The sequence below is a fragment of the Papio anubis genome, chromosome 2, assembly GCF_008728515.1.
Source record: "Papio anubis isolate 15944 chromosome 2, Panubis1.0, whole genome shotgun sequence".
Classification (NCBI taxonomy): domain Eukaryota; kingdom Metazoa; phylum Chordata; class Mammalia; order Primates; family Cercopithecidae; genus Papio; species Papio anubis.
In genome coordinates, this window is record NC_044977.1 from 148358660 (window position 1) to 148381115 (window position 22456).

Genomic DNA, 22456 nt, shown 5'->3' on the forward strand with positions numbered 1-22456 from the left:
TGCTCATTAACACATCGCCTGTGTTCACTTTCAGTTGTTACTAATTTCATGATGATCATTTGATTTATTTTGATCATCTTTTACTTCAAGGGCCACATTTGTAGCCACCTCATCTCAGTCTCTTGGAAATTGCACCTGCCAGTGTTCAATAGTCACATAGAACTTGGTTTTATGGAAACAAGTGGCTTTTAGACATGCAAATGAAGGCTGGTATTTCTATTACCCAGAAATCTGAATCTCTGCTACTTGAAATATACAAGCACATTGAGAAAACATTTATTTGGGAAGATAGGGCAGAATATAAAATGCAAGTGAAAAATCTTTATGGAGGATGAGAGTATGCACAGAGAAAGGGACATTAGGGACTTCTCACAAGTCCAGAGAGCATAGAAAGAAGAGAACATATACGGATGTGTCTGCCCTCCTTACAAAATCAGCCACCAAGGCATGTGTCTCTGGTTTCTGGATCTTAGCTGACTTGCTAAAGAATTGGAATAAGTCATCCTATTAATTGACATCTCTATTTTCCTTACTGCTAAAGTCAAAGGAATTTATTACTTTGTAATAGAAGGACATTGTACACATACAGAATGTGGCTTTTGGGTAAATACATGACCCTAAGGAATTCTCTCCATGAGGTACCCGGTATACATGACTGCCTAATTTTGGATCAGGTAGATTTTTCTTGTGCAGAGGGCTGTTTTCTAAAAGTCATTAGGTTACTGAGCCATTATTTTAAAATGAATATTGAAAATACTTCAGCAGTATTATTTATAGTGTAATCTCTAATGGAATTGAATCCTGTCATAGAAGCTGCTTTCCAGTTTATGAAGATAACGGAAAAGCACAGCTGGACAGGTTGTTTGAAAATTCATTTTTATACTCTGTTTCCCAGCTGAGACTTTGGGGGTCAGGTTTTTGCCAGAAGCAAGCTTTTAGGGACAGTCATTAAACACCCAAAGAGTAAGATTTCTAATGGCAGCATTGACACCGTGTCTAATGATTTCTCTGCTTCCAGGCATTGCTGTAATAAAGGTAGCTTCCATTTTTAGATTCCTAGGGCAATTTTATGTTCATTGGAGGCAAAGGAGGGGGAAGAGGGCCACTGGTATACCTCATTTTCTCATACAAAAAGTTAAACAGTATAGAACACTATTTACTCAGCTTAGAATAACTTCCATTTAAGAAAACAGGCATCCAGAAATATGAAGAAAAAAAAGTCCTGATTATTAAGTAGTGGGGCCGGGCTTTGTAGTCTGATTCTAGAAAGTAAACGACTCTTAAAAACAATGAAAGTGTAGAAAGTTAAAAACAAGTAACACTCTGGCCCATTCATTAAGGAATTGACCAAGATGTCTGAAAGAAAGAAGTGCTCAGCACATGCAAGTTGTGTTTACAACACAAATAGTTAAATCATCTCAATCCCTTCCCCCAAGCCTGTTTGCCTATTGGTCTCAAATCACAAGGGCCTAATTACATTGCCATGATAGGAAAAGCTGCACTTGGAAACTGAGGTGCTATACATTTGTCAAGTCAGTTCTTAAAAGGCTTTTGTAGAGTAAGCAGTGAGGAAAAAGGGGAACTTGAGAAAGTCTATTTTGCAATAGATAAGGAGGAGAGATTTCCAAATGAAATGACTATTACTGGACATGTTGAGATTTCACTTGTCTGAGTAAGTAAGTTGGCTTATTATTTCTTATCTCATCATTTCTCACTTGGGCAAAAATTGTTTTCAAACTCTTAAGAAGGCTTTTAGCTCAGAGGTGAATGTGTTCCATTTGGCTGGCCACTGATGCATTGCATGACTGGATGGGAAACGTATTTCTGGAGCTCAGTAAATAAAACAAATCTCCAGGAGGGGACTAGTTTGAATTGTTTCTCAAAACAAATCTGGCCAGTTTTAGCCTCCAAATACATGTCATTAGCCAGCATCTCTTACCTTAAAACTGGTTTGCTTTCTTGTTGGCAGAACCAGGTGAATCCAACTTAACCAACAATCCACCAACAAATGAGGTGAAGTGAGAGTGATTTCCAAGCTGGGGGAAAAAAAAACCCTGAGGCTCAAAATATTAGGTGTTTAAGCTGCAGAAATAGTGCCTACAATTCTCAAGGGGATTAGTTAACCAGCACACTGAACCAAAGGCAAACATGCAATGATGCCATCTCAATAAACACAGGTGTAAAAATATGTCTTCTCGCATAATAACTCATTAACTCACACCTGCACTTCCTTGAACCGAATAGCTCTTCATTTCAATGTTCAAATAACCTGCACATGTAGCTAAAGCAGTGGACAAATTTACCCCTGCTTTCTTCACTGTAAATGTTTTCAGTCATTATTTAACAACTCTTCGTGGTGCCAGAAGACATAGGGAAAGAGGTAAAATTATTTCCCAAGAACCCACATTCTGCACAGGCATGTAGAAAATTGTCAGAAGATGGCACAAATAACATATGGGTGAAGAAGAAAAGGGAGTCAAGGATAATTCCCAGGTTTTTATGTCTGTTGGGTCAGTGGTTCATTTCACCAAAATGGAGAATACAAGTGAGTGAATACATGTGGCCAAAAGGAGACACAATAATCAGTTCATTCCAGGACCTTCAGAATTCCACACAAGGGTGGAATATTCATGTGGAAAAGTACAGTGGGCAATTGGCCTGGACATCTGGGGTGAGACTGCTGATCACAGGTTTAGGTGACGTTGATGTAAACGTGTTAGCTGACTCCAAGGAAATGAGAACTAGAACGAGACCAGGGTAAGGAGGGTAAACCTAATGAACACCAAAACTTGAGGTGCCATGCCAGGGATCTAAGCAAAACAGGTTTTTCCTTCTTCTCCAGACCTCAAGATAATTTGCATAAGTACTCATTACTATGTTATGAAGAATTTACATAGAGGATATTTTTAAACAAAAATTTCTAAACCTGGCAACATAGATTTGAAGTAACACTTAAGTGCATATCTATACTCAGCATTGGAGGAATCAGAAATAAGAACATAGATTCATGCTGTTTTCTATATTGATGCTCTTATATTCCGCAGATGCATTATTAATCTGCCAACTATGGAGTTGCCAAATATGGTGAACTAGACAGTAATTGTACTCTTTGGAAAGCTGGATACTTTCATATTGCCTGAAGGATTTTTCCATTTTGTTAAATCTTTGTCTTCTCAGTTCCAGGTTCACTTTCAGTGATTGTAGGAAACCTGTCAGAAATCTCTCTTTTTAGTAGATCAAAAATAAATAAAATGTGGCATGAAAAATAACCTATCAACCTCTTAAACCCCTCAGAGGACCATCTGAGTGCAAGACACATTTTTTTTTTCTTTCTTACTCATTCTTTTTCTGTGTTCTGGTGATATAATCAATATTCTTGTCCAAAAATGCAGTATTCTCTAGTCTTAGAAACTCTTCAAGTCTGCATTTAATGTCAAGGCAAAGCATGCTTCATGTGACAGACACTTATTTTTCTACTTCTGTATCTGATGGCTTCATCAACTTTTAATGAGTAAAGAATTCTGGAGTAATGTTATCAGAGGCAGAGACTGTATGTGACAATAGTCTTGAATAAGAAAATTTATTAGAAGACAATGGACACTGCCAGGAATAAATTCATATAAACATTTATTCATATGTAAGAATTAGGGTTAATCTTCATGTGTTCTCTTTTCAAAGCACATAAATGTTTCTTGAAGTAGAAGTTCATTCCTTTGACAGATGTGTATTTGAGTACCTGACATGTGCTGGACACTGTTATGAGTCAGCGATAATACAGCAGGTCAGGAACCTAGCTCTTAAGGAGATAGAGGTCAAGAGGGAGACACTGGGTAATCTAGTTGACAGAAAGTCAAGTGAAGCTGTTAAACCCCATGCAATTCTTCAATCCCATGTATGCAGACCTTGAAGCAAATGTAAAAACTGAACCATTTATATCACAGATATTTACAATTGGAAGGTGCTTAGAGGTCATCTAGAGCAATGCTTGCCAGAGTTTCTTGACCCTTATTGGCAAGAAATAAAATAGATTTATTATGTAACAAATGCTTATACATTAATGTTCATTTTGGGTTTTTTGCACACAAGGGTAATTATATTACCCTAGAATATACAAAAGTGCTAATTAAAATTATGGTGATCTTACGTTTTCTTCCTGCTTGCTTGGATTGTCTTATATACCCCTATTTGAAAACCACTGAACAGACTACCTTCCTCAATTTAGTGAGGAGGAAGCAATGGACGAGGCAATGGATTTACATTGCACCAGTCATCAAACTAGCAAAGTGTCTGAACTATGACCAGATAGATCCTATGTTTTCTGACCCAGTATTGCATATTTTTTCTTACATAATTTACAACCACACATTGAAGTTTGATCATGTCAACAAGTAAATAGACGTACTATATTTAGTAGCACTAATGCTTTCTGAGAGGGCCCAGAAGTGGAAGTCATGGAGAACAGTGTAAACGGTACTGCGTTAAACAAGAGGAATTAATTGTTCTCTGAAAATTGATCTCTCTGGAAATAGTTTACTTGCCAGCAGAATCACTATTTTCCCCCAAGAATCATAGATCTCCTCATGCTGTTTCCTAAATTTCTTTGCTTGCTAATTAACTTGAGTTTAACCGTGTGCCTCTTTGTGGTTTTTCAAAACAGTTCTTTTAGATAGCATCAGAAAGTGTTGGTTCTAGTTCTTATCCAAAATTGTATAAATGAGTCCCTGCAGTCAATCCTTTGGGCTCTTGCCCATCACTAAAATCTCACTGTACAAACACTGAAAGGCAGTGTTGTGCACAAACATGAGTCAGATGCTCTTATTATTTTTTGTAGGCCACCTCCTGATTTCTTTCAGAGTCCCTTATTTATTTTAGGTTCCAGATATTTTTGAGCATGACCCACTCCACATGGACCGGGATGTATGTAGTTGAGTCCATTCATCATTGCTGCAGGGCCCCATACATACAATTTAAATCTAAGATCTTGGACATGTAACACAAGAGTTGCATTTAAGGACTGCTTGTTTTTCCAGCAGAGATGGAAACAGAATGATCAGATTTTATTTTTACTGGGAAAGCAAATGAAGAAATATTTTGCCAGCAGAGGGTAGACATACTAGATATTTTATATTTCTAATTTTTTGTATACCAGGCCTAACAAAACATGCAAGATAAATACCTTAGTGCTTATAATAAATAGTTTGACAATTAAGCATAGTTTATTAATTGTTTCTCCTATTAAGTTTTGTATTCAAAAATTTTTTTAATTAATTCATGTGTATTTATTCCTTATCTATAATGGATAAGCCCAAGTGTACTGGTAAAGTGCATGTTTCTCAGATATGCCCCACAATCACCTGCCTCTCTCCCTTTGCTCTTGCTGAAGTCCCTCCCCATGAACCTGCACTCCCAAATTTTTCTCATCTTTCAAGATCTAAATGACTCTGCCACTTTCAGGAAAACATTCTTCATCCCTCTCTCAGCTTTTCTAGCCTTAAAGAAAGTACTCCCTTTGAGAACTCCTTTATTATCACCCACTATTCTACCCAGTTTTAGATGTCTTTGTATATATCTTATCTCTGTTAGGAGACATAAAGCCGCTTGAGGCCTAGGCCTGCTTCATTCATTCTTGTGTTCCTCATACCCATGGTCAATGCTTTACTCAGTATAGGATCTCAACAGATAACTAGCAATTGAGTGGAAAAATACCAGATACCAAACTCACTCATGTAAGTCTGGTAGCTTAATTGTGACATTACTGAGAATTGTCTAAGTTTAGATTACTAGGAAGAGCAAGCACATTTCTACCTGATTTCCTTGATGCAGGAGTTAAAGGTGAAGAGAAGACAACAAAGGTGAAAAAGGGCATAGAATGTGCAAAGCATGTACTATCTCCCAGTCACTTGTTAAATAGGAAACGTTGCTGTGTTTATCCCTGAAATGAGTTTCTCCAAGTTATTCCTTTTTGTCTTCTTCCTTTCATCTCCTAATATTTATGGCAAAACCCTATATTTACTTAAGAGTATTGAGTTTGGACAGCATTTTAATATCCATCATATTGCATTATACTAAAAACAGACCTCTGAGACCAGTAGCCGCTAGCCAGATGAGAACATTAAGTCTCAGTAGAATGAAGCTATTGGCCAGCATCACTCGTGTTACGCCTGTAGCCATGGCCAGAGAATGGCAACCTGGGAAGCATCGAGACCCAAGATACCACAGGGGCTGAGAGGTATGGACCTCTTATTTTACAGCTCTTTATTTTAGTGGCCAAGTCCTCTTTTTCATATATTCTTTTTGGCTACTTTTTCATTTTTCTTTGTCAAGTTTTTTTCTGCTTACATTGGGTCTATTTTTATGTCCCTTGTCCAGTTTCTTGAGGTAAATAGTCTACTGATTTTCAATCTTTTTGTCCTAATAAAATGCACATAAGACTATCAATTTTCCACTAAATAATTATTTGATTTTTATCCCATTGGTTTTGATAGGGTATGTGGTATAAACTTATTGTTATTTATTTCTAAATAATCTAAAATTTCACATTTGATTTCACCTTCAACTCTATTTATTTATTTAGTTATTTTGAGATGGAGTTTCACTCTTATTGCCCAGGCTGAAGTACAATGGCACAATCTCAGCTCACTGCAACTTGCACCTCCCGGGTTCAAACAATTCTCCTGCCTCAACATCCCAAGTAGCTGGGATTACAGGTGCACACCACTATGCCTGGCTAGTTTTTGTATTTTTAGTAGAGACGGGGTTTTGCCATTTTGACCAGGCTGGTCTTGAACTCCCGACCTCAGGTGATCAGCCTTCCTCAGCCTCCCAAAGTGCTAGGATTACAGGCGTGAGCCACTGCATTTGGCCTCAACTCAAATTTTAATTTAAAAAAATGCATTTTAAAGTTTCCAGTGGATACATTTATTTAGCCTATGCTTTTTCAATTTTCAGTCTCATAACATTGTGATAAAAAATATGACAGCCTTATAACATTGTGATCAAAAGATGTGATTTATTTCCCTTTTTTTTTTTGAAAGAAAAGGTTTTATTCAACTTTTTGGTAGTAAAGTATATCATCAATTTTATTTTATGTAATTTTTTCACATTCCAATATTGTTAGGATGAAAAGGAAGTAATTTTAAAGTAAAGTAAAAAATTTTTAAAACATCTCAGATTTTCTTGATAATAATTACTCTCTGAAACTAAAATGACTTCACAGAACCATGTCAATTCTGGAAAGCTAGAAAAAGAAAACCAAAGAATAAAACACAAAAATATAATTTTGAAACATTTTTGGAAGTTAGCAAAAGATATTTATAAGCCAAAAAAAAAAAAGGGTAGCAAAAATGACGGTACTCCTTTGAAGATGTCTTATAATTGTTCCAAAATGCTAAAAGGTCAAGAATAAGGGAAAAATCTCTTCTGGAGACATACAAGGTCAGAGCCAACTCTTAGCAAGGGTGAGTTGATACCTAGACCCAGACGTTAGTGAAAGACTTGCTCCTCAAAGTGTGATCCAAGGACTAGCATCATGGACATCCCCTAATAGCATAAAAATGCAGAACTGGGGGCTCTACCCCAAACCTACTGAAGGAGGATCTGCATTTTAACAAGTTCCCCGGGTGATTTGGTGATTCAGATGTACATTAATATTCAAGGAACACTGGACAGAGTCATTACCTTGTGGATTCTTGGGCCACTGTTGCACTTCCAAGTGCAGTCAAGTGGCTTCTGATATATGGAGAGGACAGTGATATAAGCTGTAAATTAAGCAAAGCCTGGAAGTGACAAGAACAGGCAAGGCAAAATGGTAAGAAACAGCAGTAAGAGAGAAGGAGAGAGGGAGTGGGTTCCTTTGTGGGGTGAACTGCTTCTGTCACTTGGGCAGAGTCATCAGAACTCACTATTTTCCATGCCCTTTGATCTGAAGGTTTGTGTTCTAGAGATTTAAAAACATCCTTTTCTATGTGGAGAAGACTTTGGGAGTTTCTCTTTAAACCTCATAGCTTACTTGAAAAAATTAAGTTCTTATGAGTAGAAGATATGGTAACAATATATTTTTAAATTTTACTTTAGACTTGTTTGAAATTGAAACAATTTTGAAAGCTTGTAAGTTTTTCTTGTCTTCACTTATTGAGAAAATTGGCCTCTATTCAAAATGCCTAAAGGTTTCATTTGGAAGCAGTATTATTTCTTTGACCTTAAAAAAAAAATAACTGAATTGAAGGGTTCATCCTAGTGGATTAATGAAGTAATACAAAGGAAAATGACAGGCCTTCAGAATTGGAGGAAATCCAGACTTTAAGAAAAGAATCCTTTCTACTACAATGCTGGCAGATAATCTTTCAGCTCAAACATATAATGGGAACTGCATTTTTATACTTACATGTCACAGTAGCTACTCTACCATAGGATAGTGCTTGTGTTTCAGAAGGATTATGGGATTGGGAATTGGAAGACATAAATCCAAGTCTGGGCTATGCCTCATTAATAGTTCCAGGTCTAACATATTTCTCTCTCCAAACCACTTGTTCCAATATAAAGGCTGGGTATTATCCATTCTCACACTGCTGTGAAGAAATACCCAAGACTGGGTAACTTATAAAGAGAGATTTAATTGACTCACAGTTCCACATGGCTGGGGAGGCCTCAGGAAACTTACAATCATAGCAGAAGGCACCTCTTCTCAGGGCGGCAGGAGAGAGAAAGAGTGCAAGAAGGGGAAATACCTGATGCTTATAAAATCATCAGATCTAGTGAGAACTCGCTTACTATCATGAGAACAGCACAGGGGAAACTGTCCCTATGATCCAATTACTTCCCACCAGGTCCCTCCCATAACACATGGGGATTATGGGAACTATAATTCAAGATTAGATTTGGGTGAGGACACAGCCAAACCATAACATTCTGCCCCTGGCCCTCCCAAATCTCATATCTCACATTTCAAAACACAATCATGCCCTTCCAACAGCCCCCCAAAGTCTTAACTTATTCCAGCATTAACCCAAAAGTCCAAGTCCAAAGTCTCATCTGAGACAAGGCAAGTCCCTTCTGCTTATGAGCCTGTAAAATCAAAAGCAAGTTAGTTACTTCCTAGATACAACAAGGGTACAGGCATTGCATTCCATACGAGAGAAATTGGCCATAACAAAGGAGGTAGAGGCCCCATGCAAGTCCAAAATCTATTACGTCAGTCATTAAACCTTAAAGTTCCAAAATGATCTCCTTTGACTCCACGTTTCACATCCAGGTCATGTTGATGCAAGACTTGGGCTCCCACAGTCTTAGGCAGCTCTGACCCTGTGGCTTTGTAGGGTACAACCCTGTCTCAGCTGCTTTCATGGGCTGGTGTTGAGTGTCTGTTGCTTTTCCAGGTACATGGTGCAAGCTGTCAGTGGATCTACCATTCTGGGGTCTAGAGGACAGTGGTCCTCTTCCCACAGCTCCACTAGGCAGTGCCCTAGTGGAGACTGTGTGGGTTCCAATTCAACGTTTTCCTTCCATACTACCCTAGCAGAGGTTCTCCATGAGGGTTCCACCACTGTAGCAAACTTCTGCCTGTACATCCAGGCATTTCCATACATCCTCTGAAATCTAGGTGGAGGTTCCCAATTCTCGGTTATTAACTTCTGTGTACCCACAGTCTCTACACCATGTAGAAGTTGGAGCTAAAGCAGTTGGGACACAGGGCACCACATCCTGAGGCTGCACAGAGCAGGGCAGGCCTGGGCCAGGCCCATGAAACCATTTTTTTTTCTCCTAGGCCTCCAGGCCTGTGATGGGAGGGGCTGTTGTGAAGGTCTCTGACATGTCCTGGAGACATATTACCCATTGTTCTGGTGCTTAACATTTGGCTTCTCATTACTTATGTAAATTTTTGCAGTGGTCTTGAATTTCTCCCCAGAAAAATGGTTTTATTTTTTTCTATTGTATTGTCAGGTTACAAATTTTCCCATGTTTTATGCTTTGAGTTCTCTAGAATACTTTGCTGCTTGGAAATTTCTTCCACCAGATACCCTAAATTATCTCTCTCAAGTTCAAATTTCCACAGATCTCCAGGGCAGGGGCACAATGCCACCAGTCTCTTCGCTAAAGCATAGCAAGAGTCACCTTTGCTCCAGTTCCCAACAAGTTCCTCATCTGAGACCAACTCAGCCTGGATTTCATTGTCCATATCACTATCAGCATTTTAGTCAAAGCTATTCAGCAAGTCTCTAGGAAGTTCCAACCTTTCCCATATCTTCCTGTCTTCTGAGTCCCCCAAGTCTCTAGGAAGTTCTGAACTTTCCTTCATTTTCCTGTCTTCTTCTGAGCCCTCCAAACTGTTCCAAACTCTGCCTGTTACCCAGTTCCAAAGTTGCATCGACATTTTTGAATACCCTTATACCAACACCCCACCCCACTCAGTGCCAATTTACTGTATTAGTCCATTGTCACATTGCTATGAAGAAATACCTGAGACTGGGTAATTTCTAAAGAAAAGATGTTTAATTGACTCACAGTTCTGCTTGGCTGAGGAGGCTTCAGGAAACTTACAATTCTGGCAGAAGGTACATCTTCACAGGGTGGCAAGAGAGAGAATGAATGCAAGCAGGGGAAATGCTAGACACATGTAAAACCATCAGCTCTAGTGAGAACTCTCTCACTATCATGAGAACAGCATGGGGGAAACCACACCCATGCTCCAGTCACTTCCCACTGGGTTCCTCCCATGGCACACGGGGATTATGAGAACCACAATTCAAGATGAGATGTGAGTGGGGACACAGCCAAACCATATAACCATATCACTTTGTAAAAATACCAATTCCAACCATGGGTAGGATTAAAAAGAGGATGAGTCCCAGTTCTCTTGGACCACACAGGGTCTTGCCTGCCCCTAGTGTTCCTCATTGTTTCAGTTATGACAGGGAAGATACGAGTTGGATTTTATTTTCAAATGGAAAACTGTGGTTTCCAAGAATTATCAACGTTTAGAAAGAGAAGATACCCACAAGAGAATATCAGCCAGGATTCACTCAGAAAAAAAAAAAAAAAATCTGGCTATTGACAGAGTTTAATTCAGGAAATTGGGTAGAGAGTTGGTGGAGATCTCAAAAGGTACAAAGTGTGCACAAAGGTATCAGAGAGGTAATACTTATAGGAAGCAATTGTGAACCCTAGGAGTAGGAAGAGCAAAGGGAAATGAATCTAGAAGCTCCTAAGAGGGAACCACTGGGCTAGGATCCAGAATTCTAAGGACACTGCCTGGCTGCCCACTCTGGGGTGTGTCATTGCTGAGATGAAGCTAAGAGGAAGAGCAGGCAAATAGGAAGGAGCAAGCCCTTCTCTCCTCCACTGGGTTCTAATCATCCTCTGGCACTTCATACTGGCAGGATCCAACAGCACTGGCAAAGGGAAGCATGGTTTGTAGGCCCCAGTGCCAGGATCACGGAGCCAGTAAAGATGGATGGATTTGGAGCTGAGACACTAGTTTGATGACTGGCACAAAAAGCATTTCTGGGTCCCTTGAGGGTTCCCCTCACCCTCTTTCTTACACACAAGAATCTGAGGTTCATAGAATTTAAGAGAACTATTTAGGACCTCACATAACAGCAGCACAACTAGGGCTCACAAGCATGAGTATGTAAAATCATAGTGACAATTAAAATGTTCTTTCATAAGGTAGAAAACAGTCAATTTTGAATTTGTTTCAGTGGTGGAGAATTTTATAGATAATAGATGTATTTAGATGAGACATTTTCAAAATGTGTTTGGCTTGTAAGAGTCATACTAATCACAGTAATTTGCGTGAATTAATTACTAAGCTATGGAATTATGATTGTGTATGCTAATACTAAGGGTCAGATCAATTTTGTTGTTTTATTTTCATTACAACACCAAGCCTCTGGTCATACAGGTTCATTCTCCATTATTTGTTGTTTATATGACATATCCATCCATACAAGACTCAAAAGGTATTTAGCAACAACATTGCCTGTTAGTTTTCTACTGGAGGCAAGGAAATGATAACCAATGCAGCCACTAGGGAAAATATTCTCCAATTATAAGCCCAGTTAGTTCAGATATGTAATCTTTTTCATAAAATCTCTAGCTGGTTCCTGGGATATCAGAAATGATATTTTTTAGATGGCTTAAGATCACCTTAAAACATTCACAGATGGTCTAATATAGGCAGAAAAGCACAGGGAGTCTATGGACTATTTGATCCCAGCTCTGTCACTTTAGAGGTGAACTTGAGTAAATTACTTTAGTGTCTTACTTGTTCAATAGAGATGGGAATGTTCACTTATTTATTCAACAAATAAATGTTGAATCTGTATTTGTATTTATTCAACAAATACGGAGTGCCTACCATGTGCCTGGTACTGCTCTAAGCGTTAGGAATCCCTCTGCCTTCAATGAGCTTTGCCTTGAGTTACAGTGTATTCATCTGTTTTCATGCTGCTGATAAAGACATGTTCAAGACTGGAAAATTTATAAAGAAAAAGAGGTTTAATGGACTCACAGTTCCACGTAGCTGGGGAGGCCTCACAATCACGGTGGAAGGTGAAAGGCACACCTTACATGGCAGTAGACAAGAGAGAAATGAGAGCCAAGTGAAAGGGGAAACCCGTTATAAAATCATCAGATCTCGTGAGACTTATTCACTACCAAGAGAACAGTATAGGGGAGCTGCCCCCATGATTCAGTTATCTCCCACCAGGTCCCTCCCACAACATGTGGGAATTATGAGAACTACAATTCAAGACGAGATTTGGGTGGGGACACAGCCAAACCATATCATACAGGAAGGCAGAAAGTAAACACATAAATATATAAAATATCAAGTAGCAGTATATAATACAGGAAAAAAATAAAACAAGTAGAGAATGATGAGAGTGAACAATTTGTACAGAGTGGATGAAGAAGACCTGTCTGTTCATGTAACATCTAAACAGATATCTGAAGGAAGGAGGGAGCCATGTGGATATCTGCAGAGCTTTCCAAACAGTAGGACCTGGAAGGAAGTACAAGGGTCCCTGGCAGAACACATTTAGAGAGGATATTGAAAGGTAAGGCGGAGGGAGGGGAGTGGTCAGAGAAGAGGTCAGCAAATTGTGGGGAGTGGGGAAGGGGCAGGAACAGATCTTGCAGTACCTTTTAAGCCACAGGAATCCATTACAAAGTTTTGAGCAAAGGCCTGACATGGTCTGACTAGTTTTTCAAAAAGCATTATTGCTAGGGTGCTAGGGGCTACCATGGGAGGCAGGGAGACCAGTTAGGAAGCTATTGTTGTAATCTGGGCCAAAAGTTATGGTGGCTTGGAAAAGGATGCTAGGAATGGAGATGTTGAGAAGTGTTTGGGTTCAAGGTGTATTTTGAAGGACAAGTAAACAAAATTGCTGATTTGCAGTGAGAGGTGCACTTAGGGTGGTCCCAAAGTTTCTCCCTGGGCAGCAGAAAGAATGGATGCTATTACTAAAAAGAAGGCAGCAGTGGGAGAGACTGCTTAATCATTGTGAGCCTGTTGTGAGATAGTAACTCACTGCAGTAAACAAGAAGATGTAAATGAAACAAGCACTGTTCTTGGCCCACAGTAGGTATTCAGACAATCTTAGTCCCTTCCTTATCCTTTGTAACACTTCTTTGTTACCTATTCTTGTTCTTACAATGAATTTATTTGCTATCCATACACAGACACACCTGCCCTTTTATTCACTACTTCTCTACAGATCAGTATCTAGTCAAAACAGTTCCACAACAGTGAACAGGTCAGCAAAACCTCACCCAGAAAAACCCCTAATAGACTACACACTAGACAGACATAGGTCACATTTTTAAATAAATAAAGAGAAATGATTTATGCCAAAATAGTATACAGGGTAATCCTCCTTGTGCTTTGAAGTACTTAGGGCTTCAGCGTACTGAAAGTTCCCCTGGTATTTGTTGCTTTTTAAAATAGAAATTCTATGATGAGTAAAATATTTTGTAAGCATTTTTGCCTTAGAATTTCTGAAGAGATGCTAAGAAACTGAGAAGTTACCAAAAAATCTGTTGAATTGCCCACTGAATAGATATTTCATGGTAAAGTTTCCTACTTGTTTTATTCTTTTGTCTAAAATTTTGAAGCATAATGTTAAAAGGCAATAAGTCATGTAGATTCTACACACTTATGTAAATATGTGTTAGCAATGTTTTATCCAGTGCTCACCTGAAAAATAACCAACATGTAAGTGGAAGCATACAGTCTACGTATTTTTTTAAAAGCTCAGTTCTTTAAAATTCTTTGTTGCAGATTCACTTGAAATGTCAGTATTCAGTTCACATATCTCTATATTCTTAAGAATCATCAGCATTTAATTGATGAGTGTTTTTAGTTGGAAAGATTTTGCTGCTTAAAATTCAGTTCAATCCCCTTGGTCTGAGTCGAAGAATACTTATATCTTGCATTTTTCCCAAAGCCCTCCTCTATGCCCAATTTCCCATAATTGAGCTAATCTTTAATCCAAAGTACAGTGCAAACTCCCACTGCTTCCCCACTCCAGCCCAGGGACAATAACACAGAGAATAACAGAGCCCGGGGACAGATAGCACATCGGTCTCAGGGTCGCTATTCCTCTGTCTCCAGAAAGCATCTAGTGTATGTGTGACTTCATGTCACATTTAAAGCTGATATATAGTTTAAGAAATAAACCCTGCAGATGCCAAGAAGCAACTAAAGGTCCACTGTTGGTAGGAATCACACAAGAACAGACCAGTTTACTTTCAAGGAGTGAATGCCTTGGGTATGTTCGGCAGCAGGACAGAGCACCTAGCCTTTCCAAAGAGGCACAGGAACAAACAAGGTCTCCTCTCTCTTGCTTGGCAAGTAGGAGCATTGGCAGGGGCACCCTTGTAGATGTCTTAGGTTTGTCACTCGTCACTTTTAATACTAAATTATGGTATGACAGGAACCTCTTCAGGCTACCCAAATTATACAGTGGAAAGCAAATATCTTTCAGAAAATAAGCCAGTATTTAGTATAAAATCCAGCAAAGTAGTTGGCACTGGCTATGAAAAACCCAGGGTTGACTATGCAGTCTTTTGTTCATGTTTTCAAATAAAATTTTTCTAGCTCATGAACAGGGACCCGTTTATCTCCAGGAAGAATCTACTTCTTAATGTTTTTCTTTAGGTTTAATCCTTCAAGACCCTGTTTAAACCTTGTTTAAAGCAAGTAGCAAGATTTACCTAGGTTTCATTATCATGGTAACTACTAGCAGTTTTAACTCTACTGACACCAAGTCTATTTTCCAGCGGGAATAGCCCTACCCTTTGACTTGGATGGAAAATAGAATTGGTTTTGACTGATCTGTTTTTTAATTTCAGGAATAGTTGCTGTTCTCTTCTGTGGAGTCACACAAGCACATTATACCTACAACAATCTGTCTTCGGATTCCAAAATAAGAACTAAACAGGTAAAAGAAAAAATTTACTACAGACTCGGTCTCTTTTCTCAGTGAAATGGTTACGTAGCAATTCTGGCAATATCGTCAGAAAGAATTTCATTAGTAAAGGAAGAATGTAAGCTTAAGGCTTCTTTACGAGTTTGATATTTATAGATTTTTTTTCCCTCCAGGATAACCATTAACAATTCTCTCGGTAAGCAAAAATATAGTTATAATAGTTCTCCCTCCTGAGAGATGTTGAACTTAGACTGTCAGTCTTAAAGATGAAAGGCATACAGTTGATAATAATTCACAGTCACTTACATCTAAAAGCATTATAAAGCATGTGAGATTGGGTACTTATAGAGAAAGAAGGAAATGAAGAAAAAGAAAGAAGTGAGGTTTGGTCTTTAACTGGGTGCTTTTGATGCCAAGCAAACTCAACTGCCAGTTGTCACACAAGCAGAATATATCTCCCTATGCCAAGAACACATCTGTTTGGATATTTCCACATAAACAACACATAGTCTTTCCACAGACATTTGCTGCACAGCCACTCTGTGCCAAGCACCATGCTAGCTACTAGGAATACAAGAACAGACAGTTTATGACCCTGGCTTCAAGAGGTTCATTATCAAGACTGTTGATGAGGACACAGATGTGTAGCTAACAACTTGCCACAGTTTTATAACTGCTGTCATAGAAATATCTCTATAGTGTCCATAAGGAGCTTTAGTAGGACATCACCCCACAGTTAGGATTGAGAAAGTCAGGAGAAAGTTTCCAGAGATGATGCCCAACCTGGAGCTTGAAATATAAATAGAAGTTACCTAGGTAAAGATCTGGGGTCTACTAGAAGGTAGAAGGTAGCCACAAGGGCATTTGAGGCCAAGGGATCAGCATGGACAATGTCTCTTGAGCAGCCAGTGGAAGCTCTGTAAATAGTTCAGCATGGCTTGTGAATGGGGCAAGGCTGAAGCAAGTGGGATACAGTGAAATCAGAGACAAACTCATGAAAGGACTTATGTATCTTGTGAAGGACTTTAGACTATAACCTATAAGTAATGGGGAGTGGCTTACATAACAGGAATGTATTGTCTCGCAGTTCTAGAGACCAGAGTCTGAGATCAAGGTATCGGCAGGATAACTCCTTTTGAGGGCTGTGGAGGAGAATCTGTTCTCTTTTTCTCTCTCTCTCTCTCTTAGCCTCTAGAAGATTTCTGGAATCTTTAATGTTCTTTGGCTTCTAGACATATCCACCCCAATCTCTGCCTTCGTGTTCACATAGCATTCTCCCTTTGTGCATGTCTACCACCAAATTTCCTCTTTTATAAGGACACAGGTCATATTGAGTTAGGAGCCTACCATACTCTGGTATGACCTCATCTTAGCTGATTACATTTTCAATGACTCCATTTCCAAATACAGTCACATTTTGAGCTACTGGGGTTTAGGACTTCAACATATGAATTTTGGAGGAACACAGTTCAGCCCATAACAAGAAGTCGTTGAAGGGTCCTAGGCAAAATAATTTTAAGATCATTGTAGTTCCATTTTAGGAATATGACTCTGGCAGACATGAAGAACATGGACCAAACAGCACTTGTATCAGTTAGCTTTTGCTGTGTAACAACCACAAGACCCTAGGGTCATCCAACAGTAATCATTTATTGATCACACACCTGCAAGCTTTAGCCATTTTGATCGGGGTTGGACTGGGTGCATCTGCTCGTACCAGCTGAGCTTATGTATATGTCTGTTGGTTTGTTGGGGGCTCTATTCTAAAGTAGGCTTGACTGGTAGGCTTTGCTAGTGCCACATGTTTGTCATTCTTCTCCTGATAGAAGAGCAAGCCCCAGTGTTGAAGAAAGTCCATTTCCGTACTGTGCTTGTATCATATCTTCTAAATATCTCATTGGCCAAGGAAAATTATATGGCATAGTCCAGAGTACAGAGGCCAAGCCAATCCCTGACCACAGTGGGAGAGCACTGCAAAGTTATATGGCAAAGAATGTGGACATAGGCAATGATGGAGAATTGGACTGAATGATGCAATCTAGCCCAAAATGCAAGTGGAGGTAGAGAGGTCTCTTGTAATAAACATGGTGATGCTGAAGACATCTGATGTGATATTAGGGCAGTGGGAGTAGAGAAAGCAAAAGCAACCAAAGCAAAACCTGTAATTGGCCAGAAATTCCTAAACAGGATTTCCTGAGGGCTTACTTTGAAGCTCTCCAGAATGAGCTATCACTTTCATCCTTCTGTCTTTGTCGCATCCCAAGCTTGACTCTACCTCTACCTGCCCAGGGACTCTGCAAGGTCACCCTTCCCCTCTGCCCATCACCTCAAATTCCTCAGAGGAATCACAAGATGCAATTACAGAAATCTTGAGACCCCCTGAGTGAAACAAAAGAAAAAAGCCCCCTAAACAAAAAACTGATACCAATATCCAGAAACCTCCAACATATAGTCTTTCAGAATCCCTTTAATTTTGAATACTACTAGCTTTTCCAAGGGCTTAAAGGGAAATGTCTTGGGCTGTTTCTTTCCTAACCTCTTTTGGTTCTCTGAGCATATTTGTATGCTGGGAAGCTGAACCCTGTTTAGGGACTTGCACTTTTAAGTCGTTCTATCTAGACTGCTCAGCAGAACTTCAAAGATAACTCATCTCATGGCAAGACAGCAGCCCAGCATCTAGGAGAAACAAAGCCAAAATCAGTGCCCATAGCCTTCTGTTCTCCCTCTGAATGGCTTGACAAGCCCTCCCTGACAGGTTGCCAGCATTCATTTTTATATCACTCTCCTTTAAGGAAGATAATTTTACAAGTTCTTTCCTTAACATCTAGGTAACTGCATATCCCCATCTTTGTTCCCCACACTGCCTTCTTTTTTTGGTGCCTGGCCTCGTAGCAGAAGCTTAATAAATGCTAATTCCCTTCCACTTCATTTTCATCCCTTTCCTCACTTCTTTTCTATCAGGATCTGTCATTTTCTGCTTATTTTTTTTCTTATAATATGTACATACACAGCATATGTATGTATTTATACATACTTGCATATCTATGCGTGCATATACACATGCACATCCCATACTCTAGTATAAAGAGTCTAAGGTCCCCACTTTGAAAGAGTGCAATCAGAGGCTCTCAGCCACACCAGAGGCTCTGCACTAGTGTAACAAGCAGAGTTGAAATTCTCATGGGAAACGAATTCCAAATTGTAGAGAAATGCTGAGGCATGTACTAAAGACGTTGCCACTGTGCCCTCTCTGAAACTGGGAAAGGTTGGGGCAGTATTCTATGATGTTACATGGTTACAGGACACAGTATCTTGCTCTACATATCCCAGGTTGCGTTCACACTGTCAATGGGAAGGTAGCAGTTACACAGCTTCTTTGCCTCTGTTGCCAGGACTGTTTAATGAGAGTGTAGGAAGCCAATTAGTAAACTCAGGGAAATCCATGTAAATCACATATGAGTTATAAAATTCAAAGATGACATGATTTACAAAAGAGTTCTATTCAACTCTGTCTATACCCATTAATCAAATAGCTATATCTGGATACAAAGGCTTTAGAGAATTATGCATTCTTTATAGCTTGAAGAATTAGAGTGCCTTTTTAAAGTTGTATTTTTTCAGTTTAAGATATGTTTCGTCCATGATAATAACCCTTTAGATGTAGGAACTTCATTTTTGCTTCAACCTATGAAAACACATGTAACATCACTATGTGTTAGGCAAAAAGCAGTATGATAGAGGCACTATGATGCTGTTACCCAACATAATGATTTGTATTTTGAATACCAAAGCATCCTATTAAAGAGTATATGAACATATGCAGCAATTCATTTCCCTGGACTTGGAGTTCTTTGTTGCTTTAGGGTGTGTACATCAAGTCCTAGAGACAGACAGATACTGTAAGCCCTGTCTCTTACCCTGGGAGCTGAGCACTGCTAGCGATACTCAAGACGGACATCAGCACACAGCAGTATAGCCCAGAGGTCTCACCCAGAGCCATCCCGAAGACTATGTACAGACCCCATGAACCCACTCAGATGATTTCCAGCCTTCCTCCTACACATTTCCTCCCACATTCCCTCACCCCCCAGGCCAGCCTGGGAGCTTGTTATCTGGGCCAAACTCCAGGGTGTTCCCATCAGCTGTATTACCTTGCCTGAGGCTAACTTGCAAACCCATGTACTTCCATAGCATCCCTTTTAATTAGAATTTCTCCTTCCCTTCACATAGTTGCCACCAAAAATTATTGCCAACAATACACATGGGTATATGAAATAAATGTAAATAATTAACATTTACTGTGCATTAACATGTACAAAGTACTTATCTCATTTACTTTCTACTTACCTTTCTACCTAAGAGGTAACTCTTATTATCACTGATTCCCTTCATGCATTGAACAAATTTTTTTTGAGAGCCTACTTTGTGCCAGCCACTGCTCAAGGTACCGGGGATACAACAGTGAACAAAAAAAGAATTTCTAGTTGAGGAGCTTCATAGCAGTCAAAATAAATAAGCAAAGTATACAGTGCACTCATGGTAAGACATAAGGCCAGTAATAAAGCAGGGATGGGTAGCTAGGAGTATATGATGGGAAGGCAGGCTTGTAATGTTAGATTGGGTATCCAGGAAAGGCCTCAGCAAGGTGATATTTGAAAAAAGTAAAAGAGGGAGTCATGTGGACATTTGGGACAGAGCTGTAGAGAAATCGGAAATGACAGATACAGAGGCCCCGTGGGGCAGGAGAACCAATGTGGCTGGTATGGAGCGAACAAGGGAGAGTATGAGAGAAATAGCAGAGCAGTGAGAAGAGACAGGTCATGGAGAGCCCAAATGAGGTGGGGAAACACTTGAGACCTTTAAGGACAGGCATGTACATACATTTTAAAAGAATAGAAGTGTCCATTATTCACTAGGGAAGACTATAAGAGTAACAGGTTTGGGGGGAAAATTATGAGCCCAGGGTTGACTTGTTAAGTTTGGGATGTGTATTAGTCAAGTGGAGCTGTTGTGTAGCCAGTTGGATGTAGAATTCTGGAGTTCAGAGGAGAGGTCTAGGAGAAAAATATAATTTTGAGTGTCGTCAGCATATGACTAACATATAGAGATGATAATTGCGTATCATATAAAGATGATACTGAGACTATGAGACTGGATGGAATCTCTAAGGCAGTGATAGAGAAGAGGTCCAAAGACCAATCTAAGGTACTCCAATGTTAAGAAATCCAAAATCAGCAAATGAGCCTGAAAGGTAATAGATATTAGGGAAAAGAAAAGGAAAGTATGGCGTCCTAGAAGTCAAAAGAAGAGTGTCTCAAGGAGCGTGATGAATTATACCAAATGCTGCTGAAATTTCAAGAAAGATGAAGAAAATGAACATCATCAATAACAGTGATAAGAACCATGCTGGCAGAAAACCTGAATAGAATGGGTTCAAGGGAGAATAAGAGGAAAGAAATTGGAAACCTTGTGTATCAACAAGTCCTTCAATGGAGTTTTGCTGAAGGGCAGCAGAGAAATGAAGTAATTGCTGGGGGAAGAATCGGGACCAAAGAAAATATCTTTTTATTTTTAAGGTAGGAGAAATAACAGTGCTTTTTTTATGTTGAGGAGATGAAACAGTAAAGAAAAAAAATGATGTATTCAAGTTTTTTCTAGGCTCATAAGTAGCAGATTTCAACTCAGATGTTTTACTTTGTGGTTCAAACTGTTTTGCTCTTACTAAATATCATTTGGTTAGTAGATGGGATAGTACCAATTGTGGGGCATCGTTTATTCAGTAAACCTTGAATGGGTGGAAGGAAAAACAAATGAATGTTTGGCCATATTTATTATACTTTCAGCTAATTCAGATAATTAGTCATTTATTTTATATAGTATTTGATTCTGTTATCTTTGAAAATCTACCTATTTCAGTGCATTTTAATTTTTTACACAAATACAAGCTGGGATGGACATAGATGTTTTCATGTATTTGCTTTTGAAAAGCCAGATTCTTTGTCTAGCATTTATGGGCAAACAATGACATCTTCATTATAGCACATTCTTTCCAGATGCTTATTTTATTTCCATTCCCCCCAGATATTTATAGTGTTTATCGCCATTGAATGGAAAAGCAGCAATGCAAATCCAAATTTAAATTTCCAATAAAAGAAGACAATAGTAGCCAAATTATATGTTCTGTGCATGACTCTGAAAATTCAAATAAAGGATCTGGAATATGGGAGCAGCAAGATACAGTGGAAAGAACACTTGGCTGAGAGTCTAGAAAACTGGGTCTTGCCCCCATCCTCTAGTACTCATAGTATGGCCTCAGATAATTAATTTAACACACATGAGCTTCACTTTTTCCATCTGTAAAATGAACGATTGAATTAAATGACTGGGTTTTAAGGATCATGCTCTAGATCTAATGTACTTTTACTTGACATGGAGCATAATGCATGTGTCTGGTTCTTTCTCTTAGACTACAATTGAGTGGGGATCACTTGATTAAAGACTGAAATGCATACAGATGAGAGGAGGAATTAGAGTTTACCATTTAACTTGAGGCCAAATCACTGGGTATACCATTTCAATAAGTTGTCAAAGCAAATCCAAGGATGAGGCCATCAAAAACCAAAGTCCCTGGTTCATACTGGAGTAAAAAGTTTCATACTGAGGGCTGCATGCTTCTTCCTGGAAAAACTCTCAGCTGCTAGGTGAATGGTTGTGATGGCTTTCCCTAAGATTGCCTGCATCCTTAGGGTAGAGAGTAGAAATCTTATTTTGCTATAACTCAGCATCTCAGGATATGACTGAAGAACCTTACAGCTTTTTAATTTAAGCATGGACTAATTGTGTTCTAAGAACTACAGTAATTGCATGGCCGGTACCATGCTGGAAGCCAGGGAGACAAGGGCAAATACCACATGGTTCTTGTCCTTTGGAGGTCCTAATATAGCAGAAGACACACACTTGCACACAAACATATATATGCGTATGCATGCACACACTCACATGCACAAACAACCACATGTGGTATATGT

The 22456-nt window shown here is 39.1% G+C and overlaps 1 protein-coding gene across 8 annotated transcripts in view; it reads left to right on the forward strand.

Annotated features, from left to right (window-relative positions):
• The window catches only part of SLC9A9 (solute carrier family 9 member A9), a 588523-nt gene that overhangs the window by 289672 nt on the left and 276395 nt on the right, over window positions 1–22456 (forward strand). For all 8 annotated transcript variants that reach the window (XR_002520177.2, XR_002520179.2, XM_009201572.4 and 5 more), the window contains exon 9: window positions 15352–15440. Coding sequence is in view for 6 of the 8 variants with exons in the window: in XM_009201572.4 (XP_009199836.2) it covers window positions 15352–15440 (89 nt within the window). In the remaining 2 variants the exon portion in view is untranslated. The remainder of the gene's footprint in view (window positions 1–15351; window positions 15441–22456) is intronic.